The following is a 20,682-nucleotide window of genomic DNA, read 5'->3' on the forward strand; positions in this document are numbered from 1 at the left end:
CTGGTCTGGCCTACATGTGACTTCAGATCCACAGCAATGTGATTGACTCTTAAATACCCTCTGAAATGGCCAAGCAAGCCAGTCAGTTCAAGGGCAATTAGAGATGGGCAATAAATGTGGCCAGCCGGCGACGCCCACATCCCATGAATTAATTAAAAAAACAAATTAGGCTGGTGGAAATAAAATAATTCCCTCCAGCTTCTTTAGGGATGTGCATCTAGTTTGTGCCTAATCTCCTGGCGGATGTGTTTCAGAACTGACATACATGATGAAAATATGAAGGTGAAGCCACCATCTCTGAAAACAACATAGGTTATTTTTCAGGGGGCGGCAGAAAGTGGAGGACTTTTCTAATAATTTTGAACCAGAACTAATCCTACAGATATGTGCAAGTACTTTTTGCAAAGGAAGTTAAATAGCAAAATAAAGCTTAAGAAGTAAACCATAAAAGTAATACAATGAATAAAGAGATTGAATTACACATTCTTAGCTTTGTTTGGGTAATTGTCAAAATTAAGTCATTTATTTGAGTGGATGATAGGACACAAATGATAAGGAATACATCACTTTAAAAGAGCAGCTTGTGGATCCGTATTTTACAAAACGTTGTAAATGACTTAGGCTGACAAAAGGATCATTAGTTTTAGTGAGATTTTTGGAATTCCCTACACTTACACAGTAATGAAGAATAAATGACAGCAACAATTTCTTCTTACTTTCCATTAAGTACTGCTACCCCAACTGTACTCCGTGGCACGGACATACTGGCAACGAAGTTCCACTGTCGAGCTTGGGGGTCCCATCGTTCAACTGTATTTAGATAGCTCCAACCATCATGTCCACCTACAGCATACATAGGACCCTCCAGAACCTCCACACCTAAAAACAAGCAGAATATTTTCAACAGACTGTAGAATGACAGCCACATTAAGTAGGGCCGGTTTAATTCAGGTACCAGCCTCCCCGAACAGGTGCCGGAATGTGGCGACTAGGGGCTTTTCACAGTAACTTCATTTGAAGCCTACTTGTGACAATAAGCGATTTTCATTTCATTTCATTTCATAAGTGCAATAATGGCACATCCTAGAATCATAGAATCCTTACGTTGCAGAAGAAGGCCATTCGGCCCATCAAGTTGCACTGATCCCTGAAAGAACACCTTACCTAAGTTCAATCCCCCACCCTATCCCCCTGTTGGTGGCAGTTCGTGGGAGAAGTGCCTCCTTTGCGGGCAGACTGTTTCCACTGGCAGGTGAACTAGGGGGCATAGCCTCAAAATAAGGGGAAGTAGATTAGGGCTGAGCTTTGGAGGAACTTCTTCACCCAAAGGGTTGTGAATCTATGGAATTCCCTGCCCAGTGAAGCAGTTGAGACTCCTTCATTCCCGTACCAGCCTCCCTGAACAGGCGCCGGAATGTGGCGACTGGGGGCTTTTCACAGTAACTTTATTTGAAGCCTACTTGTGACAATAAGTGATTTTCATTTTATTTCATTAAATATTTTCAAGATAGATGGTTTTTTGAAGAATAAAGGGATTAAGGGTTATGGTGTTCGGGCAGGTAAGTGGAGCTGAGTCCACAAAAGAACAGCCATGATCTCACTGAATGGTGGAACAGGCTCAAGGGGCCAGATGGCCTACTCCTGCTCCTAGTTCTTATGTTTTTATGTTATGTTCTTATTCATTCCCAGACTGGCTTGTTTCTCCCTTGAGTGGAGGATTTGTTGTCTGAAGTCAGTTTCAGCCAGGTCAATACTGTACTTCCATTGCCAAATATAAATGATTCAAAGTTAGAAGCTATTGCTACACAAAGGGGAATGGATGCTGGCTATTCACACCTACTTATGATGAACTGTTTCTCTACAGCACTCATTGTTAAGTTTTGAGTTCAGAAGCAGTGGGCTGGATTCTCCGCCACGCCACATTTATGTTTCATCAAGGAATGGAATTCCTTGCCCAGTGAAGCAGTTGAGGCTCCTTCATTAAATGTTTTTAAGATAAAGATAGATAGTTTTTTGAAGAATAAAGGGATTAAGGGTTATGGTGTTCGGGCCGGAAAGTGGAGCTGAGTCCACAAAAGATCAGCCATGATCTCAGTGAATGGTGGAGCAGGATCGAAGGGCCAGATGGCCTACTCCTGCTCCTAGTTCTTATATTCTATCCCGCTGGCAGGATGCTCCATTACGCTGGCTGGTCAATGAGGGGCAGCCCCATGCCGTCGGGAAACCCCCGGGCTGCCTGCAAAATGGAGCATCCCGCTGGCGGAGAATCCAGCCCAGCAAGTCTGGGAATCCAAGGATTTTTAGAATTAGAATTAGAATTAGAATTAGAACAGTACAGCACAGAACAGGCCCTTCGGCCCTCGATGTTGTGCCGAGCAATGATCACCCTACTCAAGCCCACGTATCCACCCTACACCAGTAACCCAACAACCCCCATTAACCTTATTATTTTTTTTTAGGACACTAAGGGCAATTTAGCCTGGCCAATCCACCTAACCCGCACATCTTTGGACTGTGGGAGGAAACCGGAGCACCCGGAGGAAACCCACGCACACACGGGGTGGACGTGCAGACTCTGCACAGACAGTGACCCAGCCGGGAATCGAAACTGGGACCCTGGAGCTGTGAAGCATTGATGCTAACCACCATGCTACCGTGCTGCCCGGTAAGTTTTGGTTTTAGTTTTGATAAGTACATAACAATAGAAGTATGAATTCCACAAAGTGATTCGTCTCAGCAAGTCCATTAAAGGAAGGACGTCCCAAACAGGGTTATTTAATTAAGAATTTTATGGAGACTTCAGGTAATTCTGAGTCTCACAAGCCACTTGACCTTCACCTTGCTGTTTTAGTCCTTTTAAAATTTGGTGATTTTCCACCCATAAATACATAAAATAATTTTTTTAGAAAGCATGGCTTTGTAACACCCCTTTCTGCACAGTTTCAATGCAATTAAAAATATATGATGTGAAGATGCCGGCGTTGGACTGGGGTGAGCACAGTAAGAAGTCTTACAACACCAGGTTAAAGTCCAACAGGTTTGTTTCAAACACCAGCTTTCGGAGCGCTGCTCCTTCCTCAGGTGAACATTAAAAATACACATTATACTTGACCTTAAATTTAAAAGCTTTTGCATAATTGGCTGCTCTACGAAATTTATGCCTTTTGCACTGTGGATGATTTCACCGTAAATACATAAGGACTATAGTTTAAAAAACGAATAAGAGATTTTCTACTGCGCATCTCTAATTTTATTTTGGAAAAATATGTGGTGGAACTTTGCAGAAAATCTCCATTGCAGAGCATTGGTCATTCAGTAGGTAAAGCATTAACAACTGTATCTGAAAAGGGCTTCATTTTAAACAAAAGTTATGAGCTACATAATCATTCTTTTTGTTAATTTCTTATATTATCAACATTTAGAATACACATGCTTTTATAATTGGCTGACTGCAGGCTGAGCAGGCCTCAGAAGTTGTAAGACAGGCATTTTTGTCACTGTAAGTTCAAGTAGTTGATAGAGGCCATGATCAAAACAAACAGTGAAACTAACAAAAACTCAAGAAGAGAAACTGCAGCTGTTTGAATACTATACTATTGTTTGTACATTATGGTCAGGAACATGAGATGGTCTAACGATTTACATTACAGAAATTAGCAACCATGCAATGTAAACTATTGTTACATCTAAACTTTGGTGTTGACAGCAGTTTGAATTTCACTTACAGTAAACTATTTTCTCCTTCTATATGTCTATTTTTGCCTCTGCATTTTTGTTCTTTAGTTGAATCATAGGACAAACTAATCAGAGTTGTCACATTAACATTAATTTGAAATGTATTTTACTTCAGAATTTGTTCTCCCCTTGACTCTCTCTCTCTCTCTCTCTCTCTCTCGAGCTAAAAGAAGATCCTTACCCATGGCAGGTAACTGAGTAGAATGAGTCTAAAATGCCAACGTCTTGTGCAGCCTCTAATTGCGTTTCAATTTTTTTGCGGGTTCAATGACTGGTACCACTTACCTAGGCCATGTCTATGTGTTGACATGGCAGGCATTACACTCCAGGTTTTACTTTTTGGATTGTAGCATTCTACTGTATTTAACGTCTTCAGTCCATCTCTACCACCCACAACATAAAGTTTGTCATCCAGTACTGCCACACCAAACTGTAGTCGCCTCCCATTCATATTTGCTACATGAGTCCATGTATTAGAACGTAGGTCATATTTTTCAATGCTTGTGGCACCTGTACAACAATCCGAACAAACAGAAATAAAATTAATGCACAGAATTATTGGGAACTGCCACTTTTGGGTTTAAAGAAAGTTTCACAATTGTGAAAACTGCTATTTTAATTTAAAGCTGTGATGCTGATTCAAAAATATTACTCATGCAGGTTACACCTCATCCTCAATTATCTATCCAAGTCTCTTCTAGGTTTTGCCACAGCGGTCTCCAGTGCCTCTTTGGGTAATCCATTCTGTGTGTTCACCACTCGGTTTAAAGTAGTTGAATCTAAACCATCAGTGTACATTGTCTCTTCTAAGCTTGAGCCATTTTCCCTTGGTTTTAGAGTTTGAGACAATGACAAATATATTACCAGTAATACATTTATTTTGTTAGGAACTTTCAATATTGGAATGATACCTTACTTCAGTCTTCTCTTCTCTAAAGTAAACAATCCCTATCTCTTTGATCTCCGTTCTTATCTTGTAAATTATCATTTGGCTACATGTTCCTGTAATACCTCCAATGCCCAATATCCTTGTTGCATACAGCAGCCAGAATCGCACTTAGCACTGCAGCTGTGATCATGCTTGGGAAGAAATTAGTGTCCATTTTAGTGGTGTGGGCCAGGACACAGGCGAACTTCCCTGCTCTTCTTCAATGACAGTTTAATGTCTCATATAACAGAGTCCATTAGTGCAGCTCCAGGTTAAAATCAACCCGTATTCAACAAAGCAGGCTGGCAACGTCAAGGCAGTGGGAAGTTGAGAGAAGTGGTGGAGAAGTCAAGATAAATGTCCTTCTTAAACAAATGGAAGCCGATCCCTTGTTGGCAAGTGATGCTGCCAAGGGACATGTAGGTGAGGGTGGGAAAAGGCCAAGGTTGTATTGTAAGGGACTCCAGACTGAGATTGAGAAGCCTCACGCCACATAAAAACAAAGAACTAGACAAAAAGTGCCGTATTGCATACATTTGTGGTGATTTATACATTTATAACTGTGATCATTTTATTTCAGTACATAAAGTCACAATTTGCAGCAGTGTTGAATCTAGAAGTTCAAGATAAAGTTTGTGAGCAATGAAGGCTGAACGATGTATATTTTCTAAAAAGTCCAGGCACACGATTCAAGAAAGCATCAAAGCAAGAAAGCTTTGCAATTTTCTAACACATTGGATTTATTATATTTCCAGCCCTCAGTGCATTGTACAGTTAGAAGTGTAAAATTCAAGAATCTCATAATCACATCCTATTTTGCCATTTTATTTACAAATCCTGACGAATCTGCAAATAGCCACAGCACTACCCAAATGTAACCAGATACCAGGGGCAGGATTCACCCCTACCCGGCGGGGCCCCGGCATAGCGGAGTGGCGCCAACCGCTCCGGCGTCGGGCCTCCCCAAAGGTGCGGAATTCTCCGCTGCCACTGACGTCACCACCGGCACATGCGCGCTGGGGGATTCTCTGCCGCCTCCGCCATGGTGGAGGCTGTGGCGGCGGCGGAAGGAAAAGAGTGCCCCCACGGCACTGGCCTGCCCGCCGATCGGTAGGCCCCGTGGGGGCACCCCCCGGGGACCCTGGGGGCCCGCTCACGTCGCCGATCCCGCCGCCACCAGAGGTGGTTCAAACCACGGCGGCGGGATTGGCCTCTCAGCGGCGGGACTTCGGCCCATCGCGGGCTGGAGAATCGCCGCAGGGGGCTCGCCGATCGGCGCGGAGGGTACGCCGATCCGGGGGGGGGGGTGTGATTCCCACCCCCGCCAATTCCCGGGTGGCGGAGAATTTCTGCCACGGCAGGGGCGGGATTTCGCCGGCCCCGGGCGATTCTCCGACCCTGCGGGGGATCGGAGAATTTCGCCCCATATCCTCGCCATTCTCGACTAGTGGCTGCAATGAGTACTGAAGAAAATAACACAAAAAACACAACTCGGCCTATCCCAGAACGTTCCTTTGAGGAAAAATTAAGAATCTTTAAAAGCTGCATTTTAGTGGCTTACTATATAATGAGTTTTCAATAAAAGCTAACTAACACACTTGTAACAGTGACTCTTAGAAGCTGAGAACTCTATTTAAATTTGTCTGCTGCAAGTTCACATGCAATGTAAAGGATAAAAGGGATACTTGCTCAATTGGTTCTGACCATCTCCAATCTTGGCTTCCGATCAACAGGATTGTTGTTTGTGTGATGAATTATGTTACAATATGTCAAATTCAGCTCAAAACCACACAGCGTGTGCACAACCCAGTCTACACAGGGCTGGCTCCTGAACAATATGGAAGGATATTCTCTGAAGGAAGGTCACCAGCAGAGTCAGAAATAAGATGAAAGATGACAGATGTGAAACATTAACATCAGGGGCAGCACGGTAGCATGGTCGTTAGCATAAATGCTTCACAGCTCCAGGGTCCCAGGTTCGATTCCCGGCTGGGTCACTGTCTGTGTGGAGTCTGCACGTCCTCCCCGTGTGTGCGTGGATTTCCTCCGGGTGCTCCGGTTTCCTCCCACAATCCAAAGATGTGCGGGTTAGGTGGATTGGCCATGCTAAATTGCCCGTAGTGTCCTAAAAAGTAAGGTTAAGGGGGGGTTGTTGGGTTACGGGTATAGGGTGGATACGTGGGTTTGAGTAGGGTGATCATTGCTCGGCACAACATCGAGGGCCGAAGGGCCTGTTCTGTGCTGTACTGTGCTGTACTGTTCTATGTTCTAATAACCAATTTGCTTTCTGCCAACTTGAGCTTGTTCCTTTGTCCCACGATCATGATTTAATTTCAAATGGTGTTCCAGACGTACTTTTTCTTTATAGTTTAATATATAGTTCTATGAAGCCACATTATTTGCCTCTTCAAATTTTGCCAGTCCTTCCTTACAACTCAGTTCTTTAATGCCAATGGTCAGTCATGTGTCTCTTTTCTGCACATTGTGAGAACTTAAATGTCTCTCCAAGTCTTTAACAATCAGAAGGGGGCAAAGGTACCATTTGATCAGAAGTCTACACAGTTTCAGCATTACATCCCCAGATTGTATTTAATTAATTTGGCTATTTTATTTAGTTAGGCGCCGGTCCACCATGCTCCGCCCCCTCCAAACTGCATCATCGTGACTTGCGGCGCGCGACGTTTCAATGGCGATGGTGCGTCATCGGCCGGCCCACCCACAATGCTCTGCCCCCGATAGGCCTGGTTCCCGACGGCGCGGACCTTGTGTGGTCCCAACCCTGCTGGAACCCTGCGTGCCGGCTGTGGACTGTGTCCAGAGCCGCCACACACGGCCAGGATCTGTGCCACTGACCGATGCAGGTCGATAGCCATGCCCATGGGTGGCCCGGGACCTGGCCATTTTCGGCGCGGTCCCTGGGAGTTTCAGTCAGCGCCGGTGCTACCCCTTCACTGGTACCGGTATCGGTGAGGGTTTCATGTGATTTTTTGGTTGTGAAAGTCCACACATGCGCCACTGGTGTCAGCACTTAGTCTCCCAAACGGAGAATCTAGCCCAATATTTATCACACACTACTATTGTACTTCAATTAAACACTATCAAACTCTTCCAATCTCTTCACAGGAGTCTTCATTAAACAATCTTAAATCTCCAAGTAAACTGTTTGTCTGAAAAGAACGGGTAATACCCATTCAATAAGACTGGGACAGGCTGTTCCTCGGTCTGAGGGTTGGGTGATGTTTCCAGATCTGCAGTCGTCGATTTGGGTTTCCCCTCTACGGCTGGTTCTGGTCTTTGGGTCGTGTCACCAAGGTGGTCGTCCGGGTCTGGTCAGTCTGATGATGACAATGAGCTGGAAATACTGTGCTGCTCGACTGCCAGTCAAAGGTGTTCTCTGGAGACGCTGTTGAAGAAGATAAAAGGTTACCTCTTTTATCCCCCTCTTTGCGCTGTGGTACCCGGCCAGGCAGTTCCAGGGAAGTTGATTGTTCAAGGCCTGGCTACATGAATACAGTCTGTTCCAGCTCTGCAATTCTACCATTGTTCCTTGTTCTAGATTGATGAAGTAGTGCCCATACTTTGTTTCTCAATACTATCTCTATTTCTTGCTTCAAATAATTTTGCGCCTATCAAAGGACGAGCAGTAATATTGAAGAATAGAGCCATTACCCCACTTCTGGCGTCCAGTGGCGGCATCCAGCAGTTCCAGGTCAAACTTAGCACTTTCATTTGTACAATAAAACCCTTAAAACTGCCTCAAACCAGATATTTACCATAATACTGTTTTTTGAAGATGCTAATCAATACTACTTCTGTTTCAAATCTGCATGGATGATTCCCACCGATCCTATGTTTTAATTGAGAAGATTTGGCCCTCATTAAAGCAATATTTGTGGGTTTAATACTTTAGTACTGTAAATCTTAGAGGCGTAGAGTGATTTTTAAAAAAAATATTTTTATTGAAGTATTTGCAAAATTTGTATAACAATAACAAACAAAACAATAATAACATAAAGATAAACATGGTAAACCAGACATTTCCCACCCAACTCCTTCTGTCCATCCCTTAACCATATTGCACCTACCCGCCGCCCCCCCTTCAGAATGCTGCTTCTGCTGACATTTTAATTTTCCCCGAGAAAGTCGACGAATGGCTGCCGTCTCCGAAAGAACCCCAGCATTGACCCCCCTCAAGGCAAACTTTATTTTCTCGAGACTGAGAAACCCAGCCATGTCACTAACCCAGGTGTCGACACTCGGGGGCTTCGAGTCTCTCCATATTAACAGGATCCGTCTCCGGGCTACCAGGGAGGCAAAGGCCAGAACGCCGGCCTCTTTCACTCCCTCAACTCCTGGGTCTTCTGACACTCCAACGATTGCCATCTCTGGACTCGGCACCACCCACGTACCTAGCACCTTGGACATTACCTTGGCAAACCCCTACCAGAATCCTCCTTCGGGCATGCCCAAAACATATGGACATGGTTTGCTGAGCTTCCCGCACACCTCACACTTCTATCTTCTACCCCGAAAACTTGTTCAACCTCGCTGCCTTCATGTGTACCCGGGGTACCACCTTAAACTGTATTAGACTGAGTCTGACACATGATGAGGAGGAATTAATCCTCCTTAGGGCGTCCGCCACAGACCCGCCTCTAACTCCCCACCTAGCTCCTCCTCCCACTTGCCTTTCAGTTCCTCCACCGGGGTCTCCTCCGCCTCCAACAACTCCTGATAGATATCCGACACTTTCCCCTCCCCCACCGAGGTACCGGACACTACTCTGTCCTGTCTCCCCCGTGGTGGGATCAGCGGGAAAGCCAGCATCTCTTTCCTCAGAAAGTCCCGGACTTGTAAATATCTGAAACCATTCCCCGGCGGCAGCTTGAAGATGTCCTCCAGCACCTTCAGACTGGGAAAACTTCCGTCTATGAATAGATCTCCCAGCCGTCTAATTCCTGCTCTCTGCCAAATTCGGAACCCACCATCTATCCTGCCCGGCCCGAACCTGTGGTTATTGCAAATCGGTGTCCAGACTGACGCACCCTCCACCTTCTTATACCTCCCCCATTGGCCCCAGATCCTCAATGCCGCCACCACCACCGGGTTAGTGGAGTAACGGACCGGCAAGAACGGCAGAGGTGCCATTACCAGTGCTCCCAAACTGGTGCCTTTGCATGACGCCACCTCCATCCGCTCCCATGCTGAACCCTCCCCCACTACCCACTTCCTAATCATCGCTATGTTCGCCGCCCAGTAGCAGTTGCAGAAGTTCGGCAGCGCCAACCCACCCTCCCAAAAGTTCTCCAATGCATTCACATCCTTCCGAACATGTGGCACCCAGGACAGTACACAATATTCCAGATGAAGTCTAATTAGTGTCTGACACAAGTTCTGCATAACCTTCTTCTTATACCCTACTACTCTTGATAAATCCTAGGATATCAAATTATTAACTGCTCTTTTCACGTGTCCTGCCACTCCCAATGATTTATTCACATGTACACCCAGGTCCCTCTGCTCATTCACACCCTTTGGAGTTGTATCCTTATTTTATATTGTCTCTTCAAGACAGAGATAGATAGATTATTTATGAACGAGACTATCAGGGGTTCTGGGGATACGGTAGGAGAATGGGGGTGAGAAACATACAAGCCGCAATTGAATGGCAGAGCAGACTTGAATGGCCTAATGGCCTAATTCTGCAACTCTGCTCCGATATCTTATGGTCTTATGGACTACAAAGATGTTGCTCATCTTTTCCCCCGTCCCCTAAAGTTGGTTGCATGGTCTCCCTGCAGAGACATTTTTTTAAACCTCTGGCAGCTTGACTTCACTTTTGAGATCTGTTGAGGTTTAAATTGACCATGCTCAGTGGGCATATAAAGGAAATTCATCCACTAATACTAATTTGTTCGATATTCTCTCTACCGATTCCAACATTATTCCAGGACTTTTGTCAACATAGAATTCATAGAATTTACAGAGCAGAAGGAGGCCATTAGGCCCATCGAGTCTGCACTGGCTCTCCGAAAGAGCACCCTACCCAAGTCCACATCTCCACCCTATCCCCCCAACACTAAGGGCAATTTTGGACACTAAGGGCAATTTAGCATGGCCAATCCACCTAACCTGCACATCTTTGGACTGTGGGAGGAAACCGGAGCACCCGGGTCCCAGGTTCGATTCCCGGCTTGGTTCACTGGAGCTGTGAAGCAATTGTGCTAACCACCATGCTACCGTGCTGCCCTAAATGAAGTGAAACGAAAATCGCTTATTGTCACAAGTAAGCTTCAAATGAAGTTACTGTGAAAAGCCCCTAGTCGCCACATTCCAGCGCCTGTTCGGAGAGGCTGGTACGGGAATTAAACCGTGCTGCTGGCCTGCCCTGGTCTGCTTTCAAAGCCAGCTCTTTAGCCCTGTGCTAAACCAGCCCCTAATTACACTTATCTTGCTATGTCCAAAGTTTATAAATATGGAATGCTGTCAAATGTCAACTATCCATCCAAACATGATTATTATCCAACTCAGTTTTACGTCATTGGCACCCTTTTAATTCAATTACTTTCCTCCTAGCTCAATATCATCCACAAATTTGACCAATTTGTTTTAGCTTCAAAATTTAAGGGCGCGATTTGATGGTCTCGTTGCGCCCGACTTGGTGATGCGACGAATCTCACGGTTCGCGATGCTCGGAGTTCTAACGAGGTGGAGCATAGGCAGATCGAAAGATCGGGATGGCATTTAAAAATGGTGACCTGATCCTCGAGTCATCTTCTGAGGTAAATCAGGTAAGTGCAGCCGCAGCGTGGCATCCCAAGCCGAGGCCAAACAAAAAAGGCAGAGACCCGTTACATAGCGGGATTGTTCTCAGCGCTGCAGGTGCCGAAAAACACCCCGCCTTATGCGTCCAAAACCGGACTCTTTTCTTTTTGTTAAACCGTGCCCTAAGTCACTAGATCAGACATTGTAGGATCTCAACACTTGTCCCTGGGCAAAGCAGTCCACACAATGTTTTCTTCACTTTGATATTACTTAATAAGGATCCACTCTTCTCAACTTCCCACATTTTATCTTCCATTTTTGTGGCGAAACTTGAATACTTACCTCAGAGTTGGGGTCATAAAGTTCCTGGCAGACATCAGGATGTCTGTGCGCGCACTGACCAAGAAGTGGTCACACATGCATGGTTCGTGTATTTTTAATGACCGTTGACCTCTGCGCAGCCAGGAAATAGCTGCACATGTGCCGCTTATCATTTTTTACGTTTTATTGGCCGGAAATCGGTCCTGCACACATGCAAAGAAGAAAAAGGAAAGTGAAACTGCAGGTTACATGACCTGAAGAGGAAGAGGAGCGCCATTGCAGAGAAGGTATCCCAGGGAGCTGGACATGGGGTGGATGACAGTGAGAAGTTCCCAAACAAAGGTGAAGATCCAAAACCAGGCAGTGGGACAGAAACAGGTCCCAGAAGAAGGTCCTAGCCAAGGGACAATACAGAGATCTGAAACAAATCCTGTTAAGTATAGTTGAGGCTCCGATTTAAAGAGAGACTGGTGGTGGTGGGGGGGCGTTCTTAAAATGTGGAGCTTGGAAACCTTTGTGACAGAGACAGAGTTTCAACGGTATCGGTTGGCTCACTATGACAAACATCTGGGTGGGTTGTTGAGAAATTCATAGATTCTGTTTTGGTCGCAACTGTCATGTACTTTGGAGTGTGGTGTGTCTGGCCACAGTTTGCCGGTTGGTTCACATATGCTGCACACTTACCGCGAATATTAGATTAGAAAATAAATATGGCAAAATATTCCAAATTGTCGGTTAAAAATATCGATGCGGTAAATTAATAGTGAATGTTTGAATCATATTTTTGTGTTTGAACTGAGATCTTTCCAACTTTTTTGTCTGGTGTAATGTAGTTCATTTTTCTTTTTCAATAAATATTTAATTATTTGTATTAAAAGTTCATCAGCAGTCTCTTGTGAATTTGCTCCATAACTTACCTCCATGGTTTTGAAACAAAAAGTTAGGGGATCTATCAAGCTAGATTGCACTCCGACTTGTCCAGTATTAACATCAACTGGGATCTTGCATTGCTTTGAAAAATCAATGAGTTCAACTTCTTTGCAACAAATGTTACCCAAACGTCAGGAATAAATATACAAATTTATCTTTGTAACTATACAGGATCAGATCAACTGTAAGGCAGCTGCTCTACTTAGGAGAATTGGCATTCTCAAGAAACAACCTACAAAAAAAACCTGGGTTAGTTTGTAAGCAAGAGATGTCATTGACACAACTAGAGCATCTGTAGGTATGAACCCCACCACTGTGAACTGCTTTCTGTGTATCATAAAATCTGTTAAAACACACACACATCAGCATTACGGGACAGGTCAGTGCCAAAACAAAAATAGAAATGATTTGACATGAGTTCAAGGTTATTCAATACTCTGTACCTTTTGTTGCATCCATTCCTCCAACAGCAAACAGCACACCGACGGTAGATTTCCTAGGTTTAGTCCGAGGACTCTGCAGCATATTTCGTCGCTCTGGTAGCAGGTGATATTTCATTGCTTCCATAATAAGTTTTTGGCACTCAATATCATCTCTAAATAGCATATTGTTCTCCATGTCCGCAAGAAACTATTAGGAACAATTCAAATTCAAACAAACTGCTATTAATAACCAAAAGAAATGCAAAACATTCACTTTAAGCAGGAAGGTAAATAATGTCACACTGTAATAAAACTACAACTTCTTCAATTTCCTTCTATAGAAAGATAAATTTCTTGGTTATATATTAATTTGGAGTACAGAGATTTTACTTTAGAATGAACTTAAACACTGAAACTATAACCCAAAACCTGCTTCAATAAACTACTGCATTTTGTGTTCTTTCAATGAAAAACAGATTATTATCACTTAAGTAGGAACGGAATTCCATATTCTGTCAGACAGGTTCATTCCCCATTTACAAATTCTAGGGAAAGACCTCTCAGTGACACTATTGGGGCAATGTCCCCGCCGAATTGTGCCTGGTGCAAATTCTGCTATGTCGGAAGAGTAGTGGGAGAGACCAAAAATGGGATCAGCACCAAACAGTGCGTGATGCTTTTGGCCCACTGCAGCTGATGTGATCTGATTCATCCCCTGGGTGCGAACTAGATTAGCAAGTTAAAAAAGATTAACATATTCAAAATTGGCTATAAGCTGAATTCTCCTGGCTCCCGCTATTCACCCACCCACCGGCACAATGGGAGGCTGGCGAGAATCGCTACTGGTCTCCACCATTGGAGACCAGGGGTGGGATTCTCCGAGCCTCCGCCCCGAAATCACGCTCGTCGCGGGGGCAGAAAATGGGCGTCAAACCAGCGATCGGGTCCGGGCTGCTACCGCGATTCTCCAGTCGCCAGAGAGTCGGCGCGAATTGGGCACGCGCGGTAGACGCGGCACTGGTCAGGGCCTTGATAAAGGCCCCCACGGTGATTCTCCAAAGTCAACTGGCCGAGTTCCCGCCGTCATGGTTCTCGCATGGTTCCACCCGGCGGGCACTCGGCATGGAGGCTGCGGACACAGTCCTGGTGGGGGGCGGGGGATCCTTCAGTGGGGGTGTGGGGTGTCTCCAGGACGGCCAGGGTTCCGATCGGAGGCCACCGGTCATTGGGCGCGCGTGATCTGGGGGGCGCCTTTGTTATTGGTGCCAGTCCGTGGTGTGGGTTGGCCATTGTGCGTGGTGCGGCCGACTGTGGCCGTCGTCGTGCGCATGCGTGGATCCCCGACCGGAAGTGCGGAGCCCTGCATCGGCAGCCTGAGCTGCGATGAGCACTCCGGGGCCCTGCTAGCCCCCTGGAAATCACAGAATCACCCTAAGTCCAGAGTGATTCTCGCGTGTTTTTTGCGGGCGTGGGGGACATAGCCCCATTTCAGGAGAATTCCGCCCCAGACGTCCTGACCACACCGGGGGCTCCAAGGACATAGTAGCCCCCAGGTGGTCGGGGACATGGCACAGCAGTCCCACCCTGACAGTGTGAATATGGGGGAAATGCCAGGATGGCACTGCCTAAGGGCGAGGCCTGAAAGGGGGTGGAATCGGGAGGGGGCTTTTGGCAACCACATAGCGTGGTGTCGCTCACCTGGGAGGTGGGGCGGGGGGGCACACTGGTACCAGCGATCTGGGGGGGGTGGCATCTTTTCTGGAGAGAAGGGGGTGGTGCCTGAAGGGAGATCCATTGGGAGTGCACTGATGCCAGCGATCCTGATGAGGTGAGGGTTTGATGTTGGCGAGCATGATGGTGGTGGTGTGAGCACTGAGGCCCCAATGTGGGCCAGGAGGTGGGGGGGGGGGGGTGGGTCTTTAATGTCACTTTGAGATCCGGGCACCCTTTCTCTGTGAAGCCAGGTTTGCCGGTGTAGTTAGGCCCTGACTCTTTCAGGGTCATGCAAATCATGTCCCCTTCCACAAAAATGACTAAGCGAGGGAAGATCTTGATGGGAATTGTGCCTGAACAGGTGGTGCAATTTGCACTGACTTTTCCTGCCTCTTATTTTTTGGGAAAATTCTGCCGTGTGTACAATGTTTACGGACGCATGTTCAAGTGAGATGTAGTATAAGGGTGTTCAGGCAAAGCAAGAGTTAATGTCGGACTGGCGAACAGCACCGCCCATGGTATGATGTAGAGGGTCACATGACAGTAGACCATGTGTAGTAGAGTCTGGAAGAAGCCAGCATGTAGACAGCACCCATGCAGGGCTGTATCTGAGATGGGTAAATGGCGTTTTTAAAAAAATTACAATTAAGGGGCAATTTAGCGTGACCAATCCACCTACCCTGTACATCTTTGGGTTGTGGGGTGAGATCCATGGAGACACAGGGAGAATGTGCAAACTCCACATGGACAGTGACCCGGGGCCAGGATCCAACCCGGGTCCTCAGCGCTGTGAGACAGCAGTGCTAACCACTGCACCACTGTGCCCCCCGGTATGGGTATATAGTTATGGGTCACCAATGAGCAGTTTATGTCTAACCGTATAACCCTCCAGACCACTTAGTGAGACACCAAACAACCTCACAACATGAGACACAAAAGCTTCATTCAGGATCACATTTTTAGTTCTTTGACTGGAGACTTGATGTCGCACGAAGTTCTTGGTAACAGAGAACATTTAAACATCCACGGTAAACACTCCAATAAGAATCCAAAAAGGATGAATGGTAAATAAGGAAAGGGCCTTGCCTGGGAAAATGAACTTCTACCAAAGAAGGACCAATTAATTAGTTATTTACTCATTTGTTCAAATTCTGCATGCTACTTTTAGATATCTGTGTAGAAATTGGTTGATCCTGCGGAATACACGTTCAGGCCAGAACAAAGTGCTTATTGTCCTGAGTTGACAAGAACCTTGTTAAAAAAGATATCCAAACTGTTATAACCCACAAGTATCTTACAGGGTGGGAACAATTAACTTCCCCGTGAAGCTTGCAGAATATGAGCTCCCTGGTTAAGGGGGCGGGGGACTTCTAAACAATGTATAATTTTATGGTATATAAAGCTGGCCAGTTAGGCACCGGCAAGGCAGACCCAATTGGGATATCCTGTGTTATGTATATAATAGTTATTATCAATAAACAAAGTTTCTTTGAACTACTTGGTGTGGACTCCTTCGTGGCCTTATTAAACTGGCAACGAGGATCAAACTGGATAGTTCTCATGATGTGGAGATGCCGGCGTTGGACTGGGGTGAGTACAGTAAGAAGTCTTACAACACCAGGTTAAAGTCCAACATGTTTGTTTCAAACACTGGCTTTCGGAGCACTGCTCCTTCTTCAGGTGAATGGAGAAGTATGTTCCAGAAACATATATATAGACAATTTCAAAGATGCCAGATAATGCTTAGAATGGGAGCATTTGCAGGTAATTAAGTCTTTACAGATCCAGAGATAGGGGTAACCCCAGGTTAAAGAGGTGTGAATTATCTCAAGCCAGGACAGTTGGTAGGATTCCGCAAGCCCAGGCCAGATGGTGTGGGATGAATGTAATGCGACATGAATCCCAGGTCCCAATTGAGGCCGCACTCATGTGTGCGGAACGTGGCTATAAGTTTCTGCTCAGCGATTCTGCGTTGTCACCAAAGGCCGCCTTGGAGAACTCTTACCCGGAGATCAGAGGCTGAATGTCCTTGACTGCTGAAGCGTTTCCCGACTGGAAGGGAACATTCCTGCCTGGTGATTGTCGCGTGATGTCAGTTCATTCATTGTCGCAGCGTCTGCATGGTCTCGCCAATGTACCACGCTTCGGGACATCCTTTACTGCAGCGCATGAGGTAGACAACATTGGCCGAGTCGCACGTGTATGTACCGCGTATCTGGTGGGTGGTGTTCACACGTGTAATGGTGGTATCCATGTCGATGAGCTGGCAATCTGCCTCCCTTCACCTGAGGAAGGAGCAGTGCTCCGAAAGCTAGTGTTTGAAACAAACCTGTTGGACTTTAACCTGGTGTTGTAAGACTTCTTACTGTGCTCTAGCTTCCAGGCAGGGGTCTCTTTTCCAGGGTGGGTGGGTCCCTCTAGTTAAGGGGTCCCTGTGGGGGGGATCCTTCAGTTAGGGGGTCCTGGGTAGAGGGTGTCCCAATTCATGGGGCCCTGGAGGTGGGGGGGTCTCCCTATTAAGGGGATCCTTGGGGGTGGGGAGGATCTCCCTATTCATGGGGTCCCTGGGGGGGTCTCTCTATTAAGGGGTTTCTGGGGTGAGTCTCCATAGTAGGTTTCATGCCCAACATCAATCCCATTTTTGGCTTCACGCCCAATTCACGGGGCCATTGCGATTCCCCCTGCTGGCTAAGGGGCCCGGAGAATCTCATCCTCTAGCGGTTTTCACATGTACTCAGACGATGCCCAGCTCGACCTCACCACCACTTCTATCAGAGTTTTGAGCAGCTGTTCTTTCTAACTCCAGTTTTTTAAATGAGGTTGTCTCTTTGCTCTAAAGAGCTTCCTAGAAAGACCAGGTGCAGGGGCAGTGCTCAGTCAGAGCACCTGGTCTTTCTAGGAAGCTCTTCAGATTAAAGAGACAGCCTCTTTAACAAAAGTTTAAATATGAAATATCAATGTAAAATGAAATCATCAATTTCTAAGGGTCTAATAATGATAGTTAATCACTATATAAGCAATATTAAGTAGGGAACATGTATCTACTTTGTACAACTGGCAAAGACTTGGTCATGTGCGCATATTCAGGTCTTCCTTTTCATGTCTCTTTTGTTTTGCATTAATTTATGCGATGCAGGCGTCGTTGGCTGGACCAGCATTTATTGCCTATCCCTAAATGCCCTCCATTTCAGAGGGCATTTGAGAGTCAACCACATTGCTATGTATCTGGAGTTACATGTAGGCCAGACCAGGTAAGGACAGCAGATTCCTTTCCTAAAAGGCATCAGTGAACCAGGAGGTTGTTACGACAATCAACAAATAGTTTCATGGTCATCATTAGACTTTACAATTCCAGATTTTTTTATCGCTGTGGTGGGATTTGAACCTGGGTCCCCATATCTTGTCCTGGGTCTCTGGATTACTAATCTAGTGACAACACCACTACACCATGTCTTGTTATGCTCTTGGCATAGCATGAGCTGCTTCCTTGATGTTCACTCTGACAAAGGTTCAGACGTGGAGATAACTTCAACACGTTTGCTAAACTATTTACAATTCACCTACTCTGATTCAACTCTACTGTTAATCCTTCTATAGCTACTCAGACTGACAAACCAGTCTGCTACAATCCAGCTGGTGGGTGTGATGTTGAATCAACCCTGTGTCTGTACTCACTGAGTGTCTCCACTGGAAAGAGGAAGATCATGTGTGCTGTGTCCTTTATATATGGGTTGGTGTAATGCCTCCCTGTGGTAGTGTCACCTCTGTGTGTATCGTGAATGCCCATTGGTCGTGTCCTATCTTATTGACCTATTGATTGAGTGTCCATGTGTCATGTCTCTGATGCTCCCTCTAGTGTCTAGCTAGTCTACGTGTACTTACATTAACCCCTTGTGTATCTACAGTGATGCACTCTCTCCCCTTGTAATATTTATGAAAAATTGTTGCCCTGTTATATACAAGGTCACATTTCCTTTCAGATGAATTCTCCCTGAAATTTCACCAAAATCTAAATTAAAAGAACTTAATATTTTTGGAATATTGTCAGTACCCAAACTAGTAATTTCTACTGTATATCTTTAAAATAATGAAATATAATCCTGAAACTAGTGGTAGAGTTATTCTTTGTAATGGAGGCATACAAGAAGATGGGACAATCAGAAGACCAAAGTCCTCCATCAGCAAGCTCCAAATGCCCCAGCCCCATTGATAAGGAGTCATGATGAGTGCCTGGAAAACATGGAAAACTTTCAGTACCTTCGAGGTTATCTTTCACAACAGGCTGACATTGATTAAGAAATCCAGCAACACCTGAAATCTGCTGGTGCAGCCTTTGGCCATCTGAGAAAGCGAGAGTTTGAGGATTAAAACTGAAACCAAGCCCAAATGGTCATGATCCCTTCCTTGTCAAGATGGACAATATATAGGAGGTACCTCAAAGCACTGGCATTATACCATCAACACTCCTAATTTTACATATAAACTGGGAGAACAGACACACCAACATCAGTGTCCTCTCATATGCAGGCACCACCAGCATTGAGGGTCAAATTATCCATAATCACCTTCTTTGGGTTAGTTATATAGTTCGGATGTCAGATACCAGGCACCCAAAGCAAGTCTTCTTCCATGGCAGTCAGGGCAGGAATTGTCGAAGTACACTTCAATGATGTGCTGAAAGCCATCACGAAACAATACAACATTGACATCAACTCCTGAGAGACCACCATCTTGGATTGAATCAGATGGCAACAATGTCTGTGGGAAGAATCCCATAATTTTCAGCCCCAACAAAACAAAATGATGGGGAAAAGCAAAAGCGGCAAAAAGAACACACCATGACTGGAATTGATAATAGATGACCTGACATTATACTTGACATCAAATGTCCGACGTACCATAATTTCTGCAGATGCGGAATCGGCCTCATCAGCCATATTTTAAAAAATAAATTTAGAGTACCCAATTCATTTTTTTCAATTAAGGGGCAATTTAGCATGGCCAATCCACCTAGCCTGTACATTTTGGGTTGTGAGGGCGAAACCCACGCAAACACGGGGAGAATGTGCAAACTCCACACAGACAGTGACCCAGAGCCGGGATCAAACCTGGGACCTCGGCGCCGTGAGGCAACAGGGCTAACCCACTACGCCACCGTGCTGCCCCTCATCAGCCATCTTCAGCCTCATAGAAGACAATCATCTTCGAGAACAAGGGATAGCCAATAGTTAGAAAGATGATAACTGAACTTTAGTTTTCCTTTAAAAGACACATGGCTTTTACTTTCCCAATATTAATTACAATTTTTAATGGATGGTTGAAATTGACAGGTGAGCAAGATATACAAACATATGAACAAGGAGCAGGAGTAGGCCATTCAGCCCCTTGAGCCTGCTCCACTGCTTAATAAAATAATGGCTGATCCGATAGTAACTTTAAATCTGCATGCCTCCTACTTCGATAACCTATCACCCCTTGCTTACCTAGAATCTATTCACCTCTGCCTTAATTATATTCAAAGACTCTGCTTCCACCACCTCCTCAGGAAGAGTGTTGCAAAGACTCACGACCATCATCTCCATTTTAAATGGGCAATCCTCTATTTTTAAACAATGATACCTGGTTTTAGATTCTCTCACAAGAGGAAACGTCCTTTCCGCATCCACCCTACCAAGACCCCTCAGGATCTTGTGTTTCAATCAAGTTGAATCTTACTCTTTTCATTAGTGATCTCATTAGTGCCCTGCACAACTGAAACCTAATCTCCCTATTTTTGGGTTCAATTCCCCTTGCAATAAACAATTACATTCTATTATCTTTCCCAATTACTTGCTGTACCTGCATACCAGCCTTTTGTGATTCATTCAC

General features: G+C 45.4%; 1 protein-coding gene across 4 annotated transcripts in view; it reads right to left on the reverse strand.

The window, feature by feature from the left end:
• Positions 1 to 20,682, reverse strand: part of LOC119962983 (kelch-like protein 5) — a 174,029-nt gene that overhangs the window by 19,783 nt on the left and 133,564 nt on the right. For all 4 annotated transcript variants that reach the window (XM_038791406.1, XM_038791405.1, XM_038791404.1 and 1 more), the window contains 3 exons: positions 13,123 to 13,309; positions 4,021 to 4,245; positions 717 to 879 (listed from right to left, as the gene is read on the reverse strand). In XM_038791406.1, coding sequence (XP_038647334.1) covers positions 717 to 879; positions 4,021 to 4,245; positions 13,123 to 13,309 — 575 coding nt within the window. The remainder of the gene's footprint in view (positions 1 to 716; positions 880 to 4,020; positions 4,246 to 13,122; positions 13,310 to 20,682) is intronic.

This window comes from Scyliorhinus canicula, chromosome 3, assembly GCF_902713615.1.
Source record: "Scyliorhinus canicula chromosome 3, sScyCan1.1, whole genome shotgun sequence".
Classification (NCBI taxonomy): domain Eukaryota; kingdom Metazoa; phylum Chordata; class Chondrichthyes; order Carcharhiniformes; family Scyliorhinidae; genus Scyliorhinus; species Scyliorhinus canicula.